We start from the raw sequence: 23,204 nt of genomic DNA, 5'->3' as shown, positions 1-23,204 counted from the left end.
CTTGACTTTAAAAAAAGATATACTTTTAAAGATCACACTCTAGATTTGCAGAAAAGTTGTCTTTACAAGTAAATTTTAATTCATGTGACTACAGGTTAAATAAATGTATTACTCTTGCAAGTGTAAATTTTTGCTTTGCAATTATTTTTGAAGCCAGTCTAAATATACTAGCTGACCTTTTAAGTTAAAAAAAAAAAGTCATTTTAAGCACTTTATCATTGTGTATGATTACAGTAAAAGTTGCTGGGAAAATAATAGATTCAAATATATTCACTCAAATTAAGAGATAATGAAAGAGACAGATGTACCAATTAAATCTATCAATGGCAATTTAATTCCTTGCCGCTTAGAGACCAGCAGGAACTCATGTGTAGTCAAACCAAGTTAGGTTTATTTAGCCTCTGCTGCACCGAGGGACGATTCTAGGCATGGGTGGCTCAGTAATGGAGTAATGTGGGAGGTGGGAGGACTTTTATTATCGGATTTGGGCTTATGCTGGATGATTCTGAGAAAACAAAGGAGTCATCTCTAGATTGGATGCTGAAGTAAGGGCAATTCTGTGATTGGATAGCTTGGTTGTTTCTGTCTAGGAGGCAAGGAGATGGAAGCAGGGCTAGAATTGTCATAGCGGGGGACTTCCCTGGCGGTCCAGTAGTTAAGACTCCGCGCTTCCAGTGCAGGGGGTGCAGGTTGCACCCCTGGTCGGGGAACTAAGATCCCACATGAATTGTCATTGGGAAATGAGTTAGCATAAAGGAGGGATGTTCAGTTATTTTTGTAGTTTTAGAAGTTGTGCTCTGGCCATATGTGGCTGTTGAACCCTTGGAATGTGGCTGATTCTACATGTGAAATAGTACAGAAAAGGAATGGAAAATATTTCCCTAATAATTTTTCTTATTGAGTACCTATTGACGTAACCGGACATACTGGGTTTGATAAAATATATTAAAATTAACCTCAAGTGTTTATTTTTATTCTTTTTAATGTGACTACCGGAAAATGTAAAGTCGGGAATTCCCTGGCAGTCCAGTGGTTAGGACTTGGCGCTTTCACTGCCCGGGCGGCAACTAAGATCCTGCAAGTCATGGTGGGCGCCCAAAAAAAAGAAAGAAAATTTAAAGCCTTGCATGTGGCTTGCTGACGGGCTCACATCACAATTCAGATGGACAGCTGTGGAATGTCAGTGGGTCTTGGGTAGGTAATTATCATTATTTCTTCCCAGTGTGAACCTTCAGCTGGCCCCTCGCTCCCACTCCTTTTGAGAAAGACTTCAGGCAAATCAAAGATTGTCTCATTCTCTTCTGAAAAATCGAGAGGGAGCCTCAGGTTAATTACTTTTAGTGCAAGATGATGCTTCTCTTATTAGGATGCATTTCTGAGAAATTGATGATAAAGGGTATTCTTCCTTTTTATAGAAGTATTTTTCAAAGGACTTTTTAAAATGAGACTTAACTATATTTAAAGCAGTATTTCTCAACCTTCTTTTCGTTACCGCTGCCCTGCCCCGCTGAGTCTTTTCAGACATTTTTTTCCCTAACGGTCCCTGCCCCCCACCTAAAATTTTAATAGAAGAGATATACTGTATATCAGTTTATGTAATATCTATATCTATATCTATATCTATCTAAATATGTATGTATGTATATATATACATATACACGCACATACACACATATATACATATATATATATATATATATATACAATCTGTGCTTCATATATAAAGAGTAAGATGAACTATGAACTAATTTTTACCCCATGGGAGAATGTATAGTTTAAAGTAAGCACAATAGCTAACATTTATTATGCTTTTAGAATACACTCAGTAGTGCTGAGGCTAACCTTCATTTGCACCTCAGAATAACATTAACATGGGTGGTGTATTTATACCCCCGTCAGTTGAAGCCCAGAGCCCAGAGATTTAAAAGAATATTTTACCCCGGCCACATTGCTATCAGAAGAACCAGAACTACAATTAGTTTCTCAACACTTTGGAATCTTCTTTAGACTAAACCAAAGATGAGAGTTCAGAGTCCTAAGAGGAATAGAAGAGTTGAACACAAAGCACTCAGGAAAGAATTTGAAATCTTTGCAGATACTTGACCAAATTTGGTAGTGAAACATCTTTTTGCTTATTTCCTAATTTTTAAAAGATCACACTTTGACTTTAATCTGCTTGCTAATTTATATATTCCATGATCGGGAGTTGATCATGGTTTAGACTGCCTTGCATTTTTAATGGAAAATCGGAGGTATTGCTCTAAGGTTCAAAGTCCAGCAGTGCTGGACCACCCCGTGCAACCCCAAGCTGGATGTCAAAGGTGCCTGCATTCTAACCGTGAAAGTAACAGAGGTTGTTGTAGAAGATGTGTAAAGTGTTGGAGAATATCAGGACAGAAATTACCCATAATTCCACTGTGGTTGGCTTTTGTTAGTGTTCTTTCTGGGCTCTTTTCTTCCTCACCCTCACTTATGTGCAGATATATATGCATTTTAGAAAGCAAAGATTCTATTGAATATATAGTTTATATACTGAACAAAGAGGTGTGTGGCTTTCAATATCCATGTAAGCATTTCTCCTTGTCATTAACTGCTTCAAACATGTTGTTTTGCCAGATAGTCCACTGAAGGGTTAAATGTACTATTTTCCTAGTATTGGGACACTTAGGTTCTTTAAATATTATATGTCCCAAGCAGTTAAATTTTCATACATAAATCTATACTTTCATTTGGTATAGCTAATAAAAGCAGAATTGCCAAAGCAAAAAATATAAAAACATGTGAACTCAGTAAGAGGAGAAATAAACTTATTCTGCATCACTTTTATTACTTGGATTGAGTTTTTTAATAATTTTCCCCTTGACTCGTTTTTTTTCTTCTTTTTTCTTTTTTTTGGATAAATTACCTTAAGTGACTTTTAAATCCCCCTTAGCTTTTCTATTGTATTACAATAGTCCCTTTGAGGAGCTAGTCTTCAGATTATTTGTCTTGAGGATTTTGAGTCAAAATAACCATGTCTACACAAACATGTCCAACTCAACTGGACCGTAAAATCCAATTAGCTGGTATTTGTCTGTGTTCATAGCAGAGCAGCAGAGACTTGAAAATACACTGAGCCCAGGAGAACCTGCCCAATGCGTTTAATTCAGTGTATATATTCATCTTCTTCATGGTTATTAGTTTGCAGCAGCTTCTAACTCAACCTGAGATTATCTCTGAAGCATTTTAAAGGGGTAACAGTGCATAGATGCTCCTTTAGATCTCACCTGCCCTTTGCAGCCAGAGGAAAAGTGACCTCACTGGGTTTGGGTTTATCTTCCTCCGAGTGTAAAACTGAGGTGAAAAGAAAACGGAAGGATGGGGTGATGGGCGGGGGCTGGATTTGGTGTGAGTCCAAGTCAACAGTTTCCGATGATGCTCAGTTTTGGGTTAAGTACTCACGCCTCCTTGGAAGAAGTTAATGAACATAGTGTCAGTGCTAATCCTGGTGTCTTGGTCCTTGTCTTTATTGCAGCGTTTTGTCCACTAGTCCAGCCTCCCCTGACTGCGAGGCTTCCTCAGCTCTCATCCTGAGTCACCACTTTGTGAGTTGTGTCCGAATGTTTCCACTATTTCCATCTCCTAATCCTCTCCACCCTGGGCTTCTGATGCCATTTTCTCCTCGATGGCCACTAATCTCTGTCCATTCTCAGAGCCCTTCTTCAGATTCCTCTTCCTCAGGGTTCCAGACCTTTGACTTCACCTGCCTCATACCATTCCGATGATCTCAGAGATGCATGTGGCTGCTGCTGCCTTCCTGCATCCAACAGTGGGTGATGTAACTTTTGACTCCTTCCTCTCCTTGGTCACCACGGTTTCCATCAATTTTATTTCTAGAGCATCTTCCTCCTTGTCATTACTGCCTGCTTACTTTTTCTAAATCACTGTTCAAATTTTGTGCCACCAACTCTACTCTAAAACCTCCAATGATTCCCTGCAGCCTCCAGAACTCATACAAAATTCTTTTTTTTTTCTTAAAAGGACAGCTTTAATGAAATATTCACATACCATGCAATTGATCCATTTAAAGTATAATGTCTGGGACTTCCCTGGTGCACAGTGGTTAAGAATCCGCCTGCCAGTGCAGGGGACACGGGTTCAAGCCCTGGTCCGGGAAGATCCCACATGCCGCGGAGCAATTAAGCCCGTGCGCCACAACTAATGAGCCTGCAAGCCACAACTATTGAGCCCACGTGTCACAACTACTGACGCCTGCGCACCTAGAGCCCGTGTTTCACGACAAAAGAAGCCACCACAATGAGGAGCCTGCGCACCGCATCGAAGAGTAACCCCTGCTCGCCGCAACTAGAAAAAGCCTGCATGCGTCAATGAAGACCCAATGCGGCCAAAAAAAAAAAAAGTATACATGTCAGTGGTTTTTCGTATATTCACAGAATTGTACCACCATCACCACAGTCAATTTCAGCACATTTTCATTTCCTCGTAAAGAGCCCCCTTACCTGTTAGCAGTCTTTCCAACTCTTTGGTTCTGAGTAACTGCTACTCCACTTTATGTCTTTATAGATTTGCCTGTTTCTAATGGAATTAAATAATATGACACTGTGTGCGCTTTTGTGACTAGCTTCTTTCACTTAGCAATATTTTTTCAGTGGTTCTCCATGTTATAACGTATAAATAGTCCATTTCTTTTTGTTACTGAATAATGTTCCATTGGAAAGATAAACCAGATTTTATTCTTCCATGCATCAGTTGATGGACATTTGCGTTGCTTCTACTTTTATGCCTGCTATAAATAATGCTGCTACCAATATTCTTGTACAAGTTTTTGTGTGGACGTAGGTCACTTTTCTTGGGTATATATCTAGGAGTAGAATTGCTGGGTCATACGGTAAATCTATGTTTAACATTTTGAGGAATTGCCAGACTGTTTTCCAAAGCAGCTGCACCTTTTACCTTCCCACTACCAATGTATGAGGGTCCAGTTTCTCCTTTCTTTGTTATATTGTCTGTCTTTCTGATTACAGCCATCCTAGTGAGTGTGAATCGGTATCTCATTGTGGGGTTTGATTTGCATTTCCCTAATGGCTCACGATGTTGAGCATCTTTTCACGTGCTCGTCAGTCATTTGTGTTATCTACCTTAGAGGAACATCAGCTCAGATCCTTCATCCTTTCTTTTTTTGGCCACGCTGCACAGCTTGTGGGATTTTAGTTCCCTGACCAGGGATTGAACCCGGGCCACAGCAGTGAAAGCGCTGAGTCCTAACCACTGGACCACTGAGGAATTCCTGATCCATTTTTTAATTGGGTTATTTGTTACAAAGTTCTTAAGATGTCATTCAAAGCCCTTCATAATCTGGCCTCCAATGTAATCTTTCTTGTCTCATTTCCAGTTATCACCTCTGTCCCTCCCTTCTCCTGGTCTCCCCAAGTAGACTCTGAGCCTGTAGCTATAAAGAACTCACTTATATTCCCTAAATGTTGTGTTCTGTCGTGCCTTTCCGCATGCTGTTCGTTCCCTCTGTGGGACTGCCTTCCTCTGTGCCTCAGGTAGGGCTATCCCCTCACATCCCCCATTCTTTCAGAGGCTAGCAGAGATGATACCTGAGGTGGGTTAAACTGGAGCATGCGTGCTTCTTCCTTTGGTGTGTCTACCACCCAAGACTGAGCTCCCCAAGGTCAAGGACAGTATCCAATTGTATCCCTAGGGGCTTAGCATAATTAACATGGAGTAAGAACTTGGTAAATATTTGTTGAATGAACCATGAAGTTTTGGGAAAACACGTTTTTTGTCATCTACCTATTTATGATATTGGTAAACATTTTCCCATCATTTTTGCTTTGGGTGATGACGTCTTCCTCTAAAAATTCTGATGTAACAAAAACAAGCAAATAGGGAATGAAAGTAGTAACCAGAGAAAGTTGTCTGCATTGTACACTGACCTCAAGTCTGATCTTAACTCCAGCTTTTATCCTGATTGATGACCTTTCTTTGTAAATCCAAGACACACAGCAGCTTATCGGGCAGCCTGCCACATGCCCTGTCCTTGATTACTCTTCAAGGTGGATGGAGGTCAAAGGAGGACTGTCTGCTAAGAGAGGCAACAACTTGCCACGCGATCCCTTGCTCTGCTTTCTGGTTTAAACCACCACTCCAAAAATATCAAACGGGCTGTGTCACTGTCTTCACCAATGTCTTGAAAAGAAACAGAAAGTTTATGCACCAAAGCTGAATAGTGATACATTTACCTTTTTAAATGTTGTTGTTGTTTTTTAATTTTATTTTTTATTTATTTATTTTGGCTGCGTTGGGTCTTGGTTGCTGTGCACGGGCTTTCTCTAGTTGCGGCGAGCGGGGGCTACTCTTCATCGCGGTGTGCGGGCTTCTCATTGCAGTGGCTTCTCTTGTTGCGGAGCATGGGCTCTAGGTGTGCGGGCTTCAGTAGTTGTGGCTCCCAGGCTCTGGGCACACAGGCTCAGTAGTTGTGGCGCACGGGCTTAGTTGCTCTGCGGCACGTGTGATCTTCCGGGACCAGGGCTTAAACCCATGTCCCCTGCATTGGCAGGCAGATTCTTAACCACTGTGCCACCAGGGAAGCCCTGGACCTTGCATTCGTAACTAGTGATGTTTCTTCCATTCAGCTCAGGCGAGCAGCTGATGCCTGTCCTATTGTTAGAATTTGGACTTTTTAGAAAGGAAAGGAGCTGGTGGCACAGCCAAGCAAGGGGAGAATCAACAGCTGCACCCAGAACTTGAATATGTGTATTTCAGGCGGCGCCGGATGATAGCCATCTGTGGTCCCCAACTGCTGGTGCTGAGAAATGATGCAGAGCTGGGAGGTCAGATCCTGGAGGTAGCCCAGGCCGATACACACGCTTGGGAAGGCTGTAGACCACTCATTTAATGTACAGTGGTCTACATTAAATGCAGCCTTCAGGGTCGGCTTTATCCATGATTTGCACAGCTAGGACTCTCGAGGGGTGGGGGTGGGGTGGCGGAGAGAGGAATGTGGAGCTGCCCAGACCCCTTAACTCTATGGACTGCACAGGGACCATTAACACCAGCAACGTTTCAGCTAGGGAAGATAAAGGTTAGGAAACTGCTAAGTGGCTCACTCTGGGAATCAGCTCCCAGGCCTCAGGACAAGGCGCATCACTCCCTGGTCCCACTTGGACGTATGGCCAGGCTGGGCGTTCGCCAGAACATGAGGGAAATCCAATCTATGGAGGCTGAACTGATTCCTGTAACAAGGTCTGGTTGCCAGAAACGGTGCCGCCTTAACCTTGCTCGGTGTAGGCCTGATAGGGTGCGTAGCGCCCCCTGGTGGCCAGAGGGGGCAACTACGTGCCATGCCAGCCAACAAGTCTGTCCTCATTAGCATTTTCTTTTCTTTTCTTCTTTTCTTTTTCTTTTAATTCTTGACCGCGTTGGGTCTTCATTGCTGCACGCGGGCCTTTTCTAGTTGCAGCAAGTGGGGACTACTCTTCGTTGCGGTGCACAGGCTTCTCATTGCGGTGGCTTCTCTTGTTGCAGAGCATGGGCTCTAGGCACACAGGCTTCAGTAGTTGTGGCACGTGGGAGTAGTGTGGCTCGCGGGCTCTAGAGTGCAGCCTCAGTAGTTGTGGCGCACGGGCTTAGTTGCTCCACGGCATGTGGGATCTTCCCGGATCAGGGCTTGAACCCGTGTCCCCTGCATTGGCAGGCGGATTCCTAACCACTGCACCACCAGGGAAGCCCTTATTAGCCTTTCTTGATAATTCTGTTCCCCTCTCCCCTCCTCTTTCCTATGCCCACTCTGGTCCACTCCAAGCCCCCCACCTTCCTCCCTGCCCCCGAGCAATGATGAACAAAATCTTCACTGCCTGAAGAAAAAAAGCAATAGTAAACCTTTCTTTTGTTTACTTAGGGGGAGAGCCTGTGCTAATGGGGTCAGACAGGCAAGGCATGAAGAGATAAAGAGAAAAAGGATGAAAAAGGAAACAAACCCAGGAGGGCCTAAATGGACATAGTGTGTCAAAATCGTAAGAACCCCCCAACTTATCCTGTGTCTTTATATAGAACAAATCTGAAGTTTCAGTGAAAAAAAGATTTTACAAATTTAGGGCTGCTTGAAAATTTCTGAACTTTAAATGTCGGCTCTGACTGATTTTCATGCTGTGTGCCTGTATGTTAGAGATGCCATAGTGTCTCTAAATTGGAATACGGCGTAGTTTGAAAGTTTAACTAACTTCTACCATGGCTTGGCGTGGGGCGTGGAGGGACGGGGAACAGACGTAATGCTCATGTATTTGGACTTTGAAAAAGTTGCCTGGACCAAGTGTTGAAGACACATGTTCGCCTTGTAACAGCCCTTCTCAGAGAGTTCAGGAAACAGGGCAGCTGAGGGTTGCCAACCCCGGATCAGCGCAGTGTGTATGCCTGTGTGAGAAGCAGGTGGTGAAAATATAAAAAGCTATAGGTACTAAAAAGGAAAGAGCATTTTTGCACCTCATCAGCCTCTAAACAAACATAAGGGTACGGAACACAGTCTTTTCTTTAATGGCAGTGGGATTTAATATCTGTGTGGTTATTTCCTTTAAGTAATGTTAAGAGCTAAGAGACAAGTAAGTCGGTGTCAGGAATGAAGTAACGGTTTAGATAACATGCCGCTGACTCTGTTCTCATTCATCCCAGCAACTCGGAAACCCTCCCTGGGTCTCTCTGCAGAGCCTTACTGACCACGAACAGAGGCCGGCTACAGGGAGGGCTCCTCTCCTTTAAAGCGAAACACATGACTGGAGAGCGCCGAGCCCAGTCCCGGAGCGCAGGGAGGGCGGGCCAGCCCCGGGCCCCCAGCCCGCCGGCCCGGATGGGTGGGTGAGTCCTTGCATAATTAGCCAGGGAAATGCAGCCTCAGTCCGCTTCCGGCTGCAGCTCCGCAGGCACCTCTGGCTCTCCCAGATCTTCCGAAGGTGGCCTGGCGCTTCGTTCTTGCGGATCACAGCGTAGACCGCCGGGGGAGGGGGAGGGGCGCCGGCAAGACCCCGTGCGGCCCCAGCCAACCGCCCGAAGAGGCCGAGGGCGGCCGCTCTTCCCGCTCGGAGTGCGCCGTCCAAGATGCTGGGGATCATCACCATCACAGGTAAGGCGGAAGCCGGGTCAGCTGTGTCCTGCCTCCGTGGCAGGTGGAGGAACCTGCATTTGGACACGCGCGGGTCGGGGGCCGCAGGGCAGCGGCTGGACATCCTGATGGGCGTTTAACGCTCTCACTGTGCTGACTTTTTGATCAGATCATTCTCTTTTGGGCTCAGCAGGAACCAAGCAAACCCAACGTTTTCTTTTTGCCTCTGCAGGAATCTTCCTGACCCGGGCCCAGGGGAGACCTGGAATGCATTTTGGGAGGGGTTGCACCTCTTCCCCTGGTGGAGGGGAACGACAACCCCACCCCAACAGATGCAAGTTAGATTGGGGTGAATTTGAAAACAGGTTGTGAAAGCCTAATTGCTTGCTATAGTCATTTAAAAAAGGTAAATTCCTGCAGTATTTGACATTTTGACCTGCTTATTAGGAACTGGCAGTGAAGGTACACTTGGCCATTTAGGGGATGAAAATGTTATCTCTGGTTTGTGTGGTGGGTGTTTTTTTGGGGGGGGGGAGTAGAAAGGGATAGCTTTATTGCTTTGGTAGGCAAAAGGGGACACATCAGGTCTTGCCTTGAAAAACTGTGTCCCAACCCGGGACAGAATTTAATGAGGAGCTTCATGGATACTTCACGAGCGGGGTTGCTGACAAGATGAGGGTGTGCGCAGGGTCTCAGGTGGCTGGTTTCCTAATCTTGAGGAGCTTCTCTGGTTCCTTCAATCTGGCCTCGGATGGTTTCTTGGCTGTGCTGATCAGCAACTGTTCGAATCCACCCTTTGGAACTCAGGGAAGGTCATGGAGGCTGGAGTCTTGCCTGGTCTCAGGACTTAATGAAGCCCAGGTTCTTGATGTCTCATAGCAGAAAGAATTCAGTGAGAGACAAAGTGATAGGTAAGAAGTGGATTTATTTAGAGGGAAACACACTCCACAGGACAGAGTGTGGCCCATCTCAGAAGTTGAGAAAGGCCTGTGTGGTGGTTCTCATAAAGCCATAGTTACTGTAAAATAGGTGACTAACAGGCAACAGTATTTGGGCAGTGAATAATAAAAATGTATGTTTCTTAAGCTTGCTTTCTAGAAATCTGGCTGTTGAGTGTGAATGATAATATTTAATACCTACCTCCAGCAAATAAGTTACAGACATCAAACTTGTGGAACGTACTCAGAGCCCCTCTTGCTTGTCATGTGATCTTCTCATGCTGATGTACTGTAGCCTGAATCCTTAGGAACCTGCCTGTTTTCTCCTCCTTTCTGCCTTTTGCCCCCATCAAAATTCAACTCCATTTGCTAATTTAGGTTTATAAGACCAGCTCTTCTCTAAATATTTGAGATCTTTGTTCTCCAAATACATGTTTTCTTAAAACGGCAGCATAGAATTTCTAGGACTTAAAATTTTTCTCCGTATCTCTCACATCCTATAGATGAGCTTGTTTACTTTGAAATTTCCTTAAAATTCCTTCCCCAAGTTAACTCAACTTGCCTTTCTACCCTGTACGTAGCGTGAAAATTTACACGATACCTAGAAAGTATTATTAGACTACACAAAACTTAAAAATTAAAAACACAAAATTCATTTTTTCCCCAGATCATTAATTTTTCTATGAGTGAGATATATAAATGCTCAGCCCTGAGACAGCCTGCCTGGGGGTGTGGTTTGTGCGGTGTCACAGCTGGGGGTGGGGCTTCTATGATCATGACTTTTTCCGGGTGCTTTTTGTGTACAGTGTAATCTTTATTATATTCACTATTTGATGAGTTTAGCACATGCTCAGTTTCTTATGGGAAAGGAAGGTGGTCCTTTTTAAGCAGAAGTTGAGTTAACAAACTTGGGATACTTGGGGGCTTTAAAAAATTGGTTCAGATAATCCTAATGGGATGCTACATGAATGGAAACAGTTGCAAGGGCTGTCTGATTTTTAAGGCAGCTTTAAATAATTGGGTCAATTGCCTTCTAAGTTTTATTACAGTGTTAGTATGAAGGATGTGGCAAAATACTGTGTTTTTTCCTGGTAAAAAGAACGTGTGCAGAAAATCTTAAACTCCAAAAGGTTTATAGCACATAAACATTTCATAATGGAAGAAGTAAAAATTAAAAAGGAGTTTCAACCGTCTTTTTTTTTTTTTCCTCTGCAAGTTATTCTGATGAGGAAGATTTACAATCAATAGTCCTTAAATAACTGGTCAGAATCTTGAAAAGCAATGAAGCCTTTTAAAATTAGCAGTCAGGATTAATTGAATAGCAAAGGTTTTTGTAACTTCGGGATTGCTCATTTAAATAATGTAGGAGAGGGACTTCCCTGACGGTTCAGTGGGTAGAACCCCTCGCTGCCAATGCAGGGGGCCTGGGTTCCATCCCTGGTAGGGGAACTAGATCCCCCCCATGCTGCAACTAAGAGCCTGAATGCCACAACTAAAGATCCCACATGCAGCAACTAAGATCCAGCGTAGCCTAAATAAATAAATAAAAATATTTTTTAAATAATATAGGAGAAAGTTATTCTCGGCTGCTTTAGTAGGACTGCCTTATGTGAGAATGTGTTTCAGTTTCACAATTAATAGGAAGGGAGAAGGATTGATGACATTTTTGTAGAACGGCTTAGGAATGAGTTTTCATTTTGTGAAGCACGGAAAGCTGTCACCTAATACTGACCATTATTCTCCCCTCCTCAGACCCTGTGCGCACAACCCCCTGAAGTGAATACAGCAGACCTTCAAGTAGGAGATCATTGATTATTCACATCACATTCTGTTGCCTTTCCTGAAGCCTTTCCCTCACACCATGTTAGCAGTAGCTTAGTTTAAGAACTAGAAAATAAGTGATTGGACACGATGATGAAAGAGGTATCTCCTCCCCACCCAGGTATCAGGGCATGCCAGCAAAAAACACCAAAAAAACACCACCTTTTTGAATTAGGAAAATCTCTTTCCTGTTTTCCCTAACTCACACACAGTATTGAGACAAAATATAGAGTTATCATGAGGAATTAGGGCAACAGTATTCTTTATCTCTAAAGTAAACTGGGAAGAAAGAATCCTCCAATATTCACAAAAGTTCTAGATGATTGATAATGCTCTTCTTTATGCAAATCACTTTACAAGATTAAAAAAATCCCCCCCACATGGCTGCTTCTCTCTGCTGTGCAGGCAGACCAGTTATCAAGGGATTTGTGAAACCTGAAATTAATACCCTCACAACTCTGGCCCAGTAACTGCCGTGTACCGAGTGCCCACTCTGAGGTGGCCATTATCATGATTTCCCACAAAAATCCTGCAAAAAGTGGTTTTTGTAACCCCCTTTTTAACATGAAAACTAAGTTTCTCTGTGTTCCACAGCTACTAAGAAGCACAGCTGTGGGCTTCCCTGGTGGCGCAGTGGTTGAGAGTCCACCTGCCGATGCAGGGGACACGGGTTCGTGCCCCGGTCCGGGAAGATCCCACCTGCCGCGGAGCGGCTAGGCCCGTGAGCCTTGGCCGCTGAGCCTGCGCGTCCGGAGCCTGTGCTCCGCAACGGGAGAGGCCACAACAGTGAGAGGCCCGCGTACCGCAAAAAAAAAAAAAAAAAAAAAAAAAGCACAGCTGTAGAATAGCTTGTAAAGGACCTCTTTCTCGTTGTGTAACGGATGCTGATTTGACTTCGTGGCGCCCACAGTTTTACATGCCTGCCCAGGTGTATAAGTGACCACGGGACGTCACTGTCAAGGCCAGGGCCGGTGATGAGCATCACCTGTATGCTCCTGTGTGGGGTTTTGCTTCTCTGAGCTTCAACCCCAGTTACACATCTCCCCTTGGAGGTTTCCTGGTTGATCAGAATGAGAATAGTTGGTTGGGTGTGTAAGATATAGAGATGGATTTAGAATGTGGAGAATTCCTGGAAAAATTTCAGGGCAATGCTGCAAATCATGGGGGAAAGTTAACCGGTTCCAGATGTCACAGCAAGCAGCCCCAATTTGCGTGGGGAACGGAGAGCATGGGTTATACTAAACCGAAAAAAAAATCAATGTTATAGCTGTTTACAATATTGCACTTTTTATCTGACAAACATATCTAAGTTTGGATAAAAACATTAACATTTTGTAATCTATAATATGACATATTCCTTAAAGGTTTTTTTTTTCTTTTAAACCTCTAAAGTAAAAGAAAACAAGTCATACTTTTATCTCTTAATCTCTGAGTATTTGGAAGAGTGAGAAAAGAATGCTGATCTTGCAGCTTTTGGACCCACAAATGGTTGTTGCATTTTGTGGAGCTTGGGAGCAGGGTGTCTGCATGGGAAGCAGGGTTCAGTACAGGACCTTTAAGCTCTTGTGATCATGGACCCTTTGGGACTTGGAAGGTGGAGGATTATGAAATTATTCACAGGGAAAATGTATATTCGCCCATGCTCATAGATCTCCTGTGCTTGATTTTATAAATTGGCATTGACTGGACATTTATCTGCAGATAAGCATAGTTTAGTAGACGATAACACCGAAAAAGGAAAAGCTTTGACAATTCTCTTCCAAAGTGGAATTTCTGTCCACGAAATGTTTTCAAGTTTTGGTTTCTTTCGACGCTACTGAAGATATAACTATTCGTATATTTTCACAGTTATTTGTCTTCATTAATGTTCTGTAGTTTTTTTTAGCCTTGGAAGGGCTTGTTAAGCTGTTCAAAACATTAAACAACTCATAGGTTATTACTATTACAGATATGCTATAAGTTTTCCTATTATGTAGTACCTGAGGATAGTTTATACTTTTAAAAGTAAAAATATAGGGGCAGAAAGTATGTACTACCAGCTGTCATTTTTCTTCTCCGTTTCACTTTCCACACTTTTTTCTTTAAGGAGACCTTTCGGGACTTCCCTGGCGGTCCAGTGGTTAAGACTCCGCACTTCCACTGCCTGGGGCCAGGGTTCGATCCCTGGTTGGGGAACTAAGATCCCACAAGCGGCGCAGTGTGACTAAAAAAAGAAAAGAAAAGGAGACCTTTCATTTGTCTTAGAAAAACATAAAGACAAACAAAAAGCTTATTCAAAGTCTTTGATAAAACTTCAGAAGCTGCACCATCGCTTCACCCATCACTCGCCTTTATCTTTTCTGCATCTATAAAGCTGTATGTCCACCCTAAAGAGGCTTCTTCTGGGGCATATGCAGAAAATTAAGTGAGTGAAAGCACTTCCTATGTCATTTTTAAATCATCTTTTTCTTTTCCAAGTAATGTTTCCAACGTAGTAACACTCACTCACAAAGGCATATGACTAGAATCTCCTCCCAGAAAAAGGAACTAGAAATATTTGGTTTCTATTTTGATGTTTATTTACGAAGCAAGACTTATGATGTTGATGCCACTAACGGTTTTAGTGGAAAACCATGTTGACACAAATCACGTGTCCAGGTAAGACTATGTTTAGGGTGCTGCCGATGAGCGTGGGGATCCTTGCAAGAACTATAGTATTTTCTTGCCCTTTGAAGTGTCTGCGGGGTGGGGAGAGGACCAGTGACGAGCAGGACTGCATGGAGATGAAGCATTTGCTGGTTCCGCCTCCTAGAGCTTTCCCAGTTGACACATTGACCGACTCCCTTTCCCAACCTTTTGGCCATCTTTGATGCCTGGCGAGAACGTGGAGTTTCTAGGTAAACCGCAGCATCACTGACTATGTGAGCACTGTGTTTGGACTTTATGGGTATTTGAGAAACTTGCAGGATTAATAGCAGCGTTCTGCAAAATGGCTGGATAATTCAAAGCCCCACATGCGGGATAATTATACATTGTATCAGAAAGGCCCACCCTAAACCAGTTATTTTGTGGAAGGTCTTTTTGGATGCCAAGAAAGTGCATCCCCAAATCAGTGATGCTTAGATGATGAAGCTTTTTGATTTTCCTCTTCCTATCCAACTGGACAAATCTAAGGCAGGCAGCAATTCCATAGGGAGCTGATGTGTCAGATTAGAGCAGAGGAGGTTTTAAAGTCATTTAAAAGTAAATGTATTATTTACCATTGCAACAAAAAGAATAAAATACCTAGGAATAAACCTACCTAAGGAGACAAAAGACCTGTATGCAGAAAATTATAAGACACTGATGAAAGAAATTAAAGATGATACAAATAGATGGAGAGATATACCATGTTCTTGGATTGGAAGAATCAACATTGTGAAAATGACTCTACTACCCAAAGCAATCTACAGATTCAATGCAATCCCTATGAAACTACCACTGGCATTTTTCACAGAACTAGAACAAAAAATTTCACAATTTGTATGGAAACACAAAAGACCCCGAATAGCCAAAGCAATCTTGAGAACGAAAAATGGAGCTGGAGGAATCAGGCTTCCTGACTTCAGACTATACTACAAAGCTACAGTAATCAAGACAGTATGGTACTGGCACAAAAACAGAAATATAGATCAATGGAACAGGATAGAAAGCCCAGAGATAAACCCACGCACATATGGTCACCTTATCTTTGACAAAGGTGGCAGAAATGTACAGTGGAGAAAGGACAGCCTATTCAATAAGTGGTGCTGGGAAAACTGGACAGCTACATGTAAAAGTATGAGATTAGATCACTCCCTAACACCATACACAAAAATAAGCTCAAAATGGATTAAAGACCTAAATGTAAGGCCAGAAACTATCAAACTCTTAGAGGAAAACATAGGCAGAACACTCTATGACATAAATCACAGCAAGGTCCTTTTTGACCCACCTCCTAGAGAAATGGAAATAAAAACAAAAGTAAACAAATGGGACCTAATGAAACTTAAAAGCTTTTGCGCAGCAAAGGAAACCATAAAGAAGACCAAAAGACAACCCTCAGAATGGGAGAAAATATTTGCAAATGAAGCAACTGACAAAGGATTAATCTCCAAAATTTATAAGCAGCTCATGCAGCTTAATAACAAAAAAACAAACAACCCAATCCAAAAATGGGCAGAAGACCTAAATAGACATTTCTCCAAAGAAGATATACAGACTGCCAACAAACACATGAAAGAATGCTCAACATCACTAATCATTAGAGAAATGCAAATCAAAACTACAATGAGATATCATCTCACACCAGTCAGAATGGCCATCATCAAAAAATCTAGAATCAATAAATACTGGAGAGGGTGTGGAGAAAAGGGAACCCTCTTACACTGTTGGTGGGAATGTAAATTGATACAGCCACTGTGGAGAACAGTATGGAGGTTCCTTAAAAAGCTACAAATAGAACTACCATATGACCCAGCAATTCCACTACTGGGCATATACCCTGAGAAAACCATAATTCAAAAAGAGTCATGTACCAAAATGTTCATTGCAGCTCTATTTACAATAGCCCAGAGATGGAAACAACCTAAGTGTCCATCATCGGATGAATGGATAAAGAAGATGTGGCACATATATACAATGGAATATTACTCAGCCATAAAAAGAGACAAAATTGAGCTATTTGTAATGAGGTGGATAGACCTAGAGTCTGTCATACAGAGTGAAGTAAGTCAGAAAGAGAGAGACAAATACCGTATGCTAACACATATATATGGAATTTAAGAGAAAAAAAATGTCATGAAAAACCTAGGGGTGAAACAGGAATAAAGACACAGACTTACTGGAGAATGGACTTGAGGCTATGGGGAGGGGGAAGGGTAAACGGTGACAAAGCGATAAAGAGGCATGGACATATATACACTACCAAACGTGGGGTAGATAGCTAGTGGGAAGCAGCCGCATAGCACAGGGAGATCAGCTCGGTGCTTGGTGACCGCCTGGAGGGGTGGGATAGGGAGGGTGGGAGGGAGGGAGATGCAAGCGGGAAGAGATATGGGAATATATGTATATATATAACTGATTCATTTTGTTGTGAAGCTGAAACTAACATACCATTGTAAAGCAATTATACTCCAATAAAGATGTTAAAAAAAAAACAAAAAACTAAATGTATTAATGAAATGCTTGTAAGTGTGGTTGTGAGTAGATTCTGCTATGCTAAGTCTGAACAGGTGAACACTGGACTATCTTCCCCGAAAGCCGTCTCCACCATTATTATCTGCTTCCTGTCACTCACCTGCTTCTTCCACTCCCAACAACTGAACCTGCTGGCGTGGTCCGCCCCTCCCTACCACCCCACGTTTTTGTTTTGTTTTGTTTTGTTTGCGGTACGCGGGCCTCTCACTGTTGTGGCCTCTCCCGTTGCGGAGCACAGGCTCCAGACGCGCAGGCTCAGCGGCCATGGCCCACGGGCCCAGCCGCTCCACGGCATGTGGGATCTTCCCGGACCGGGGCACGAACCCGTGTCCCCTGCATCGGCAGGCGGACTCTCAACCACTGCGCCACCAGGGAAGCCCCACCCCACATTTTTTGGCTGTTCTTCTTTTTTCTTTTTTTTTTTTTTGATAAATTGATTATAATTTCATGGATTATAAGCTGTATTGTTACATTTTTACACTGATATTTATTTATTTAGCTGTTCTTTTATGCGTTTAACAGCCTCCTTGTTTGCTCACCAAGCTAAGATCTTTGAACTCACTTAGAACCTGCATGCAGACAGCTCATAGAAACACCTTTAAAGAGCTTTCTGCTAACCACAAACTGGAACGTGGGTGGGACGGATGATGGTCTGGGAGTCTCTGCCTTCAGCCGGAACCTGGGAAATGTGGGGTGATTTTGCTGTACTGTGTACAGTTGGGCTGGGAAAGCAGGGAAGGGGAGGAAGGGAGTTCCAGACAGAAAGTAGAGCTCATCTACGTGTGACCTTAACTTGGTCCAAAATCGGGGAAAAGGATCTAGATCTGGGTGCAAATAAAGAAGAGAGCAGACAGGGAGCTAACTCAGAATGCCCATTTTCCCCCTTGAAGTGTTTATGCTGGGAGTCGAAGAGGTAAAAACAGGTGTGATATGACTTCACAGAACTTGAAAGAGCACCTAAACTTCATGTATTGATGGGTTTCTGCAGCGTCTTGTGGTGCTGAAGGTCTAGGAGTGTCTCAAGGCTGCCAGGAGAGCTGAAGGCTGCTCAAGACTGCCCTCTTCTGTTCAAAAACTCCTTCCCGGGTTTGGACAATGGCTTTATACATGTGAGTGTGATAATGAAAAACTGGACCAACATAAATTGTCTAAAAACAAGGGGACATAAAAAGAAATTATGCAACCAGTATGTCATAGTTTTGAAGACTATTAGATAATTTATCCAGAAGAAAATACAGATATTAATAGCCGTTATCACTGGACGTAGTCTTTATGGATGTTACTCCCAGTTTTCTGTATTTTTAAATCTTCTGCAATTCATATAGATCACTGTTGGAATTGGTAAAAAGTAATTAAAAGCAAGTATTTCTGTTCTGAGGAAAACGTGAAGCAAAAAAAAAAAAAAGCCATTCTAATGGCTTTTGTTTTATTTTTATTCTAGACTGCCAGTTGATGTTTTACCCTCCTAACTAGCCTTTGCTATAGTAGCGGAGGGGACCTATGTTACAGGTGAGGGCACTGAGAACAGAAACTTCAAGAGATGTGCCCAAGGGTCCAGTGCTAGTAGGTGGTGCAGCTGAAATTTAAACACCAGTCTGTCTCTAGAACTTCTGGTCTTTAATCTTCTTCCTTTCTACCTGAATTCTGTCTCTTCTTTGAGGGGTAGGGGAAGAGTTTTTCTGTTATTTAATTCATTGGTAAAAATTTGTTTTATGGTATATAATGTGAGGCAAAGAGCCGCTAAAATCAGGTAGGGTGAATCATTACCGTCTCCATTTTTGTTGTTCTCTATATTTTCATTAGTCATCTGCACTCGTTCATTCTTCTGATTGTTTAGGAAGTAGCAAAAATAAAAATGATACAGGGCACATCATGTACTCTTAAATTCACTCTAGATTCACTTCTTAACATTTGCCTCATTTGCTTCATTATTTACTCTCTCGCTCTATGTTGGAAAACAAAACAAAATAAAAAACCAACATACAGGTTCCTGTTACGTCTTATGTAGGCATGAGATGTGGAGCTTTCTGAATCATCTGAGGAAAGGTTATGTACATCATGGTCCTTCACTCTTAAATGCTTCAGTGTGTGTTTCCTAAGAATAGAGATATTTCCTTTCGTAATCATAGTACCGTTATCAATGTCAGATATTTACATTATCACAATACTTATTTTATAATCTACCATTCTTTTTTCCATCTTGTCAGTTATCTAATCAGGTCCTTCTTAGCATTCTCCCCTTGCACTGCAAGAGCCGTCCTCAGGTCAGGTATTACATCATAATCTGTTTAGCCTCTTAATCTGGAACATCTGTATAACCTTTGTCTTTTAGATATTGGCATGTTCAAAGCATATAGTTCTTTTCCCATTTCTACCACATTCCTTATTTTGTGTTTGTTTTCTCCTAATTGAATTTAGGTTGTGCATTCTTAGCTGCAGATGACATTGTTTCCTTCTCAAGGTATTGTACACAATGTCCATCTGTCCCTCGTAGGTTGATGTTGAGCTGTTCGATTTCACCACCTTTCGACTATTAGGCATGTAAGTATCCAGCCCAACTCCCCCCCCTCCCCGATTTAGCGCCCATTGATTCTTATTTATTTATTTATTTACGGCCGAGTTGGGTCTTCGTGGCTGCATGCGGACTTTCTCTAGTTGCGGCGAGTGGGGCTACTCTTCGTTGCAGTGCAGTGGCTTCTCTTGTTGCAGACCACAGGCTCTAGGGCCCGTGGGCTTCAGGAGTTGCGGCGCGCAGGCTCAGTAGTTGTGGCGCACAGGCTTAGTTGCTCCGCGGCATGTGGGATCTTCCCGGACCAGGGATTGAACCCATGTCCCCTGCATTGGCAGGCGGATTCTTAACCACTGCACCACCAGGGAAGTCCAGCACCCATTGATTCTTGCTTTTATCCAGTCTTTACCTTGACAAAGTGACAAAATGATGGTCAGGTGATCTTACAACATTTTAAAAAATTTTTTTATTGAAGTAGAGTTGATGTACAATGTTATATAAGTTACAGGTGTACTCAGGTGATCTTTTGAATCATTATCTTTGAGTGGGCGTATAGGATATATGTGTTATTTCTTTTTTTAAAGCATGACTGTAACCATGAAAAAACCGCTTTTTACACTGAAATAGAATTTGAATTGCTGTCCACATCAGACATATAGCAATTTTTCTCTTAAGTGTAGGTGTTGACATGTCTAAATAATTTTTCTTGTCATAAGTGGCATTTACAAATTGTAAAGTTACAGTGTTTGGAGAATAAGAATTTTAATGCTTTGAGAGTACATGGAGTTTATTTTTCTTTTAAAAAGACAAACTTTGTGTTTACCATTTTGTAAAACGTAGACTTTATTTCTTAGAGCAGTTTTAGGGTCACAGCAAGAAAGAGTGGAAAGTACAGTTTCTATACACTCCCTAACCCCACACATGCCTAGCCTCTCCCACTCTCAGCGTCCCACACCAGAGCGGTACGTTTGTTACCATCCATGAGCCTACACTGACATCATTATCACTCAAAGTCGATAGTTTCCACTGGTGTGGGTTCGTTTACATTGGTTCACTCTTGGTGGTGTACATTCTGTGGGTTTGAGCAAATGTATAATGACATGTATCTAGAGTATCATGCAGAGTATTTCACCGTCCTAAAAAGTCCTCTCTGCTCTGCCTGTGCATCCCTCCCACCTCCCTACCCCCGTAACACTGATCTTTTTATTGTCTCCACAGTTGTGCGTTTTCCAGAATGCCGTGGAGTTGCAATCGTACAGTATGTAGCCTTTTCAGTTCGGCTTCTTTCACTTAGCCATGTGCGCCTGTTAAGGCTCCTCCATGTCTTCACGATTTGCTAGCTTGTCTTTAGTGCTGAATAATATTTTATTGCCTGGATATACCACCATAGTTTATTTATCCATTCACCTATGAAGATTGGTTGCTTCCGAGTTTTTGCAATTGTGAGTAAAGCTGCTATAAACATCCATGTGTGGGTTTTCAACTCATGCCAAATGTGGGTATGAGTAAATACCAAGAATATTTAGGGAAAAACCAAGGAGCATAATTGCTGGATCAGATGGTAAGAGTGTGTTTGGTTTTACAAGAAACTGCCCCACTGTCTTCCCAAGTGGCTATACCGTTTTGCGTTTGCCACATAAAACCATGTTTGAAGTCAGTTTATTCCCCTGTAAACCAGCTGGGGGGGCCAGGTGACCTCTGCTTTCCAGCTCTAAGGCTCTATGATTGGAGATGATAGCTTCGTAATGGGAACCCAGTTCTTATTCTAATACTTAGGAAGTTAAAGTACCTACAAACAAACCCACCCAGGCACAGGTGCCTGCCATGCCCTGGGCCACTGATAGGCAATGCGGGTTTTGGATCAACTACTCGATGGAATGTTGTGCGGATAAGAGAGGCAGTACAGGAACGCTGCGGCAGTGAGGTTCGGCGGCCTTTGGCCAGGGAGGTTTGGCTGGTTTCCGGCATCTAGTGTGCTTCGCCTGGAAGAGGGGCCCCTGGGGGTGATGCTCAGGGCCTCCTGGCTTTCCCTTGCAGGCTGACGAGGAGGCTGAGCCCTCTTGAGACGTGCGCGACTCTCCCAGGGGCATCTCCATGCAGCGATGGGGCAGCCGGCAGAGGAAGGCTGGGGCCTCCCGGGCCTCTGTCGGATTGCCCCTGCCGGCCAGCGGCGCGCGCCAGGCCCTGGTGGAGTATCCTCTGCTGTGAGTAGCGCGCGCCCCCCAGCAGCGGTTCGCCCCGGGGCCTGGCGTGCCGGATCGCCCGGGAGCGCCCCCTGAAGTGTCAGTTAGATGGGTGTGTGGGTTTCCATCCTTCCTCCTTTCCCTTGCTTTCATCAACCTGCCGGCACAGGAGCGCGCAGGGTGGGTGGGGGGGTGTTAGGGAGGGACACCACAGGACACCATGCCCAGGGCTGCAGAGCCACCCTCTGGGCTCCATACGGTTCGCTGAGGGCCGTGGAGCATGTGCCCGAACCCTGCACTCTCCGAGCCAGCACCTCGCCCAGAAACTGAAAAACAGAACCGCAGCGCAAGGGAGGCCCTAGGCTGCACGTTGCTTCTTGCCAGAAAGAGGCACATCGGGAAGACAATGACCTAGAAGGAGGGGCGTGAGGATTGGGATAGAGATTGTGCGGGCTGGGGTCACCTGGGAAGGTCTTTGCCCGGCAGGCGGGCGAGGTAGAAAACGATACAGGCCTCGAAAAATCACAAGGATTTAGCCAAGACCAGAAAGTCGCCCCCCACCCCTCCCCAAGAGCCCAGAGGCAGGCGAGCAAAATGGGGGATGCAGAACAGGACGGAGCAGGCCTTGCTACTTGGGCTGCAGCACGCCGAACGCCTGGCCCAGTCATCGGAAACGAGGCTGAAAAAAAAGGATCTAAGTTTCACTACCTGCGGGTTCCCAGCTGAGTGGGTAGCCACGTGGTCGCACGTGGTTTGAGGCAGGTTACAGACCTCTAAAGTGCAAGTGTGCGTTCAAAGTTGGCTTATTTTTATTGGAGTATAGTTGATTTACAATGTTGTGTTAGTTTCAGGTATACAGCAAAGTGAATCAGTTATACATATGCATATATCCGATAAAAAATTTTTTTTTAAGTTCGCTTATATGTTAGAATGTAATTTAGACAGGCTTGGCTGCCAGGTTAGTAGTGTAGAAGACACTCCGCTAGATGCTGGAGCCCTTAGGGATGTTCGGCAGCTAGCTTCATGGTGTGATCAAAGGGGTATTTTAGGAAACAGGGCCTCTCTGTAAGGTCTGTACAGGTCTAGCTGGTACAGAAGGCAAGTGGAAATCAGGGCTGAGTTGGGTTTGTCCAGCCTTGTGCACAAAGCACAAAGGCGCCGTCTGGGCCCGCGGGGGCCTTGCCCAGTCTGGAAGATTGTTCTGACAATAGTAGCTCCTAGGATTACTTAGGTAAAAAGAGACTGCAGACCAGTTGACCAGTGAGGATTTTAAATTTTCCTGTGATCTTAAATACTTTTCTTTTTTAATGGGTTCAGCCATATGACACTCTAAAGAGAACATCTGGATATTGCTAAGCTATAAGGAACCACCAATAGTTGTTTTGTGATACCAGTTAGCAGCTGTTCAGCTTTGTGTCCCGAGTTTTGACTGTAAACATTCCAGTCATCCCAGAGTT

General features: G+C 43.6%; 1 protein-coding gene across 2 annotated transcripts in view; it reads left to right on the top strand.

Moving 5' to 3' along the window:
* AKAP12 (A-kinase anchoring protein 12) overlaps positions 1–23,204 on the top strand; it is a 104,728-nt gene that overhangs the window by 68,005 nt on the left and 13,519 nt on the right. Inside the window, exon 1 of one of the 2 annotated variants that reach the window (XM_033404901.2) lies at positions 8,900–9,121. The exons of the other annotated variant lie outside the window; for it this stretch is intronic. Within the exon in view, the coding sequence (XP_033260792.1) occupies positions 9,097–9,121 (25 nt within the window). The 5' untranslated portion in view covers positions 8,900–9,096. Of the gene's footprint in view, positions 1–8,899; positions 9,122–23,204 lie in introns of those variants that run through there. 2 annotated transcript variants of the gene reach the window in all.

The sequence above is a fragment of the Orcinus orca genome, chromosome 12 (assembly GCF_937001465.1).
Source record: "Orcinus orca chromosome 12, mOrcOrc1.1, whole genome shotgun sequence".
NCBI classification, from domain to species: domain Eukaryota; kingdom Metazoa; phylum Chordata; class Mammalia; order Artiodactyla; family Delphinidae; genus Orcinus; species Orcinus orca.
Note: the sequence above shows the minus strand (reverse complement) of the source record. Positions and strands in the feature narration are given on the sequence as shown.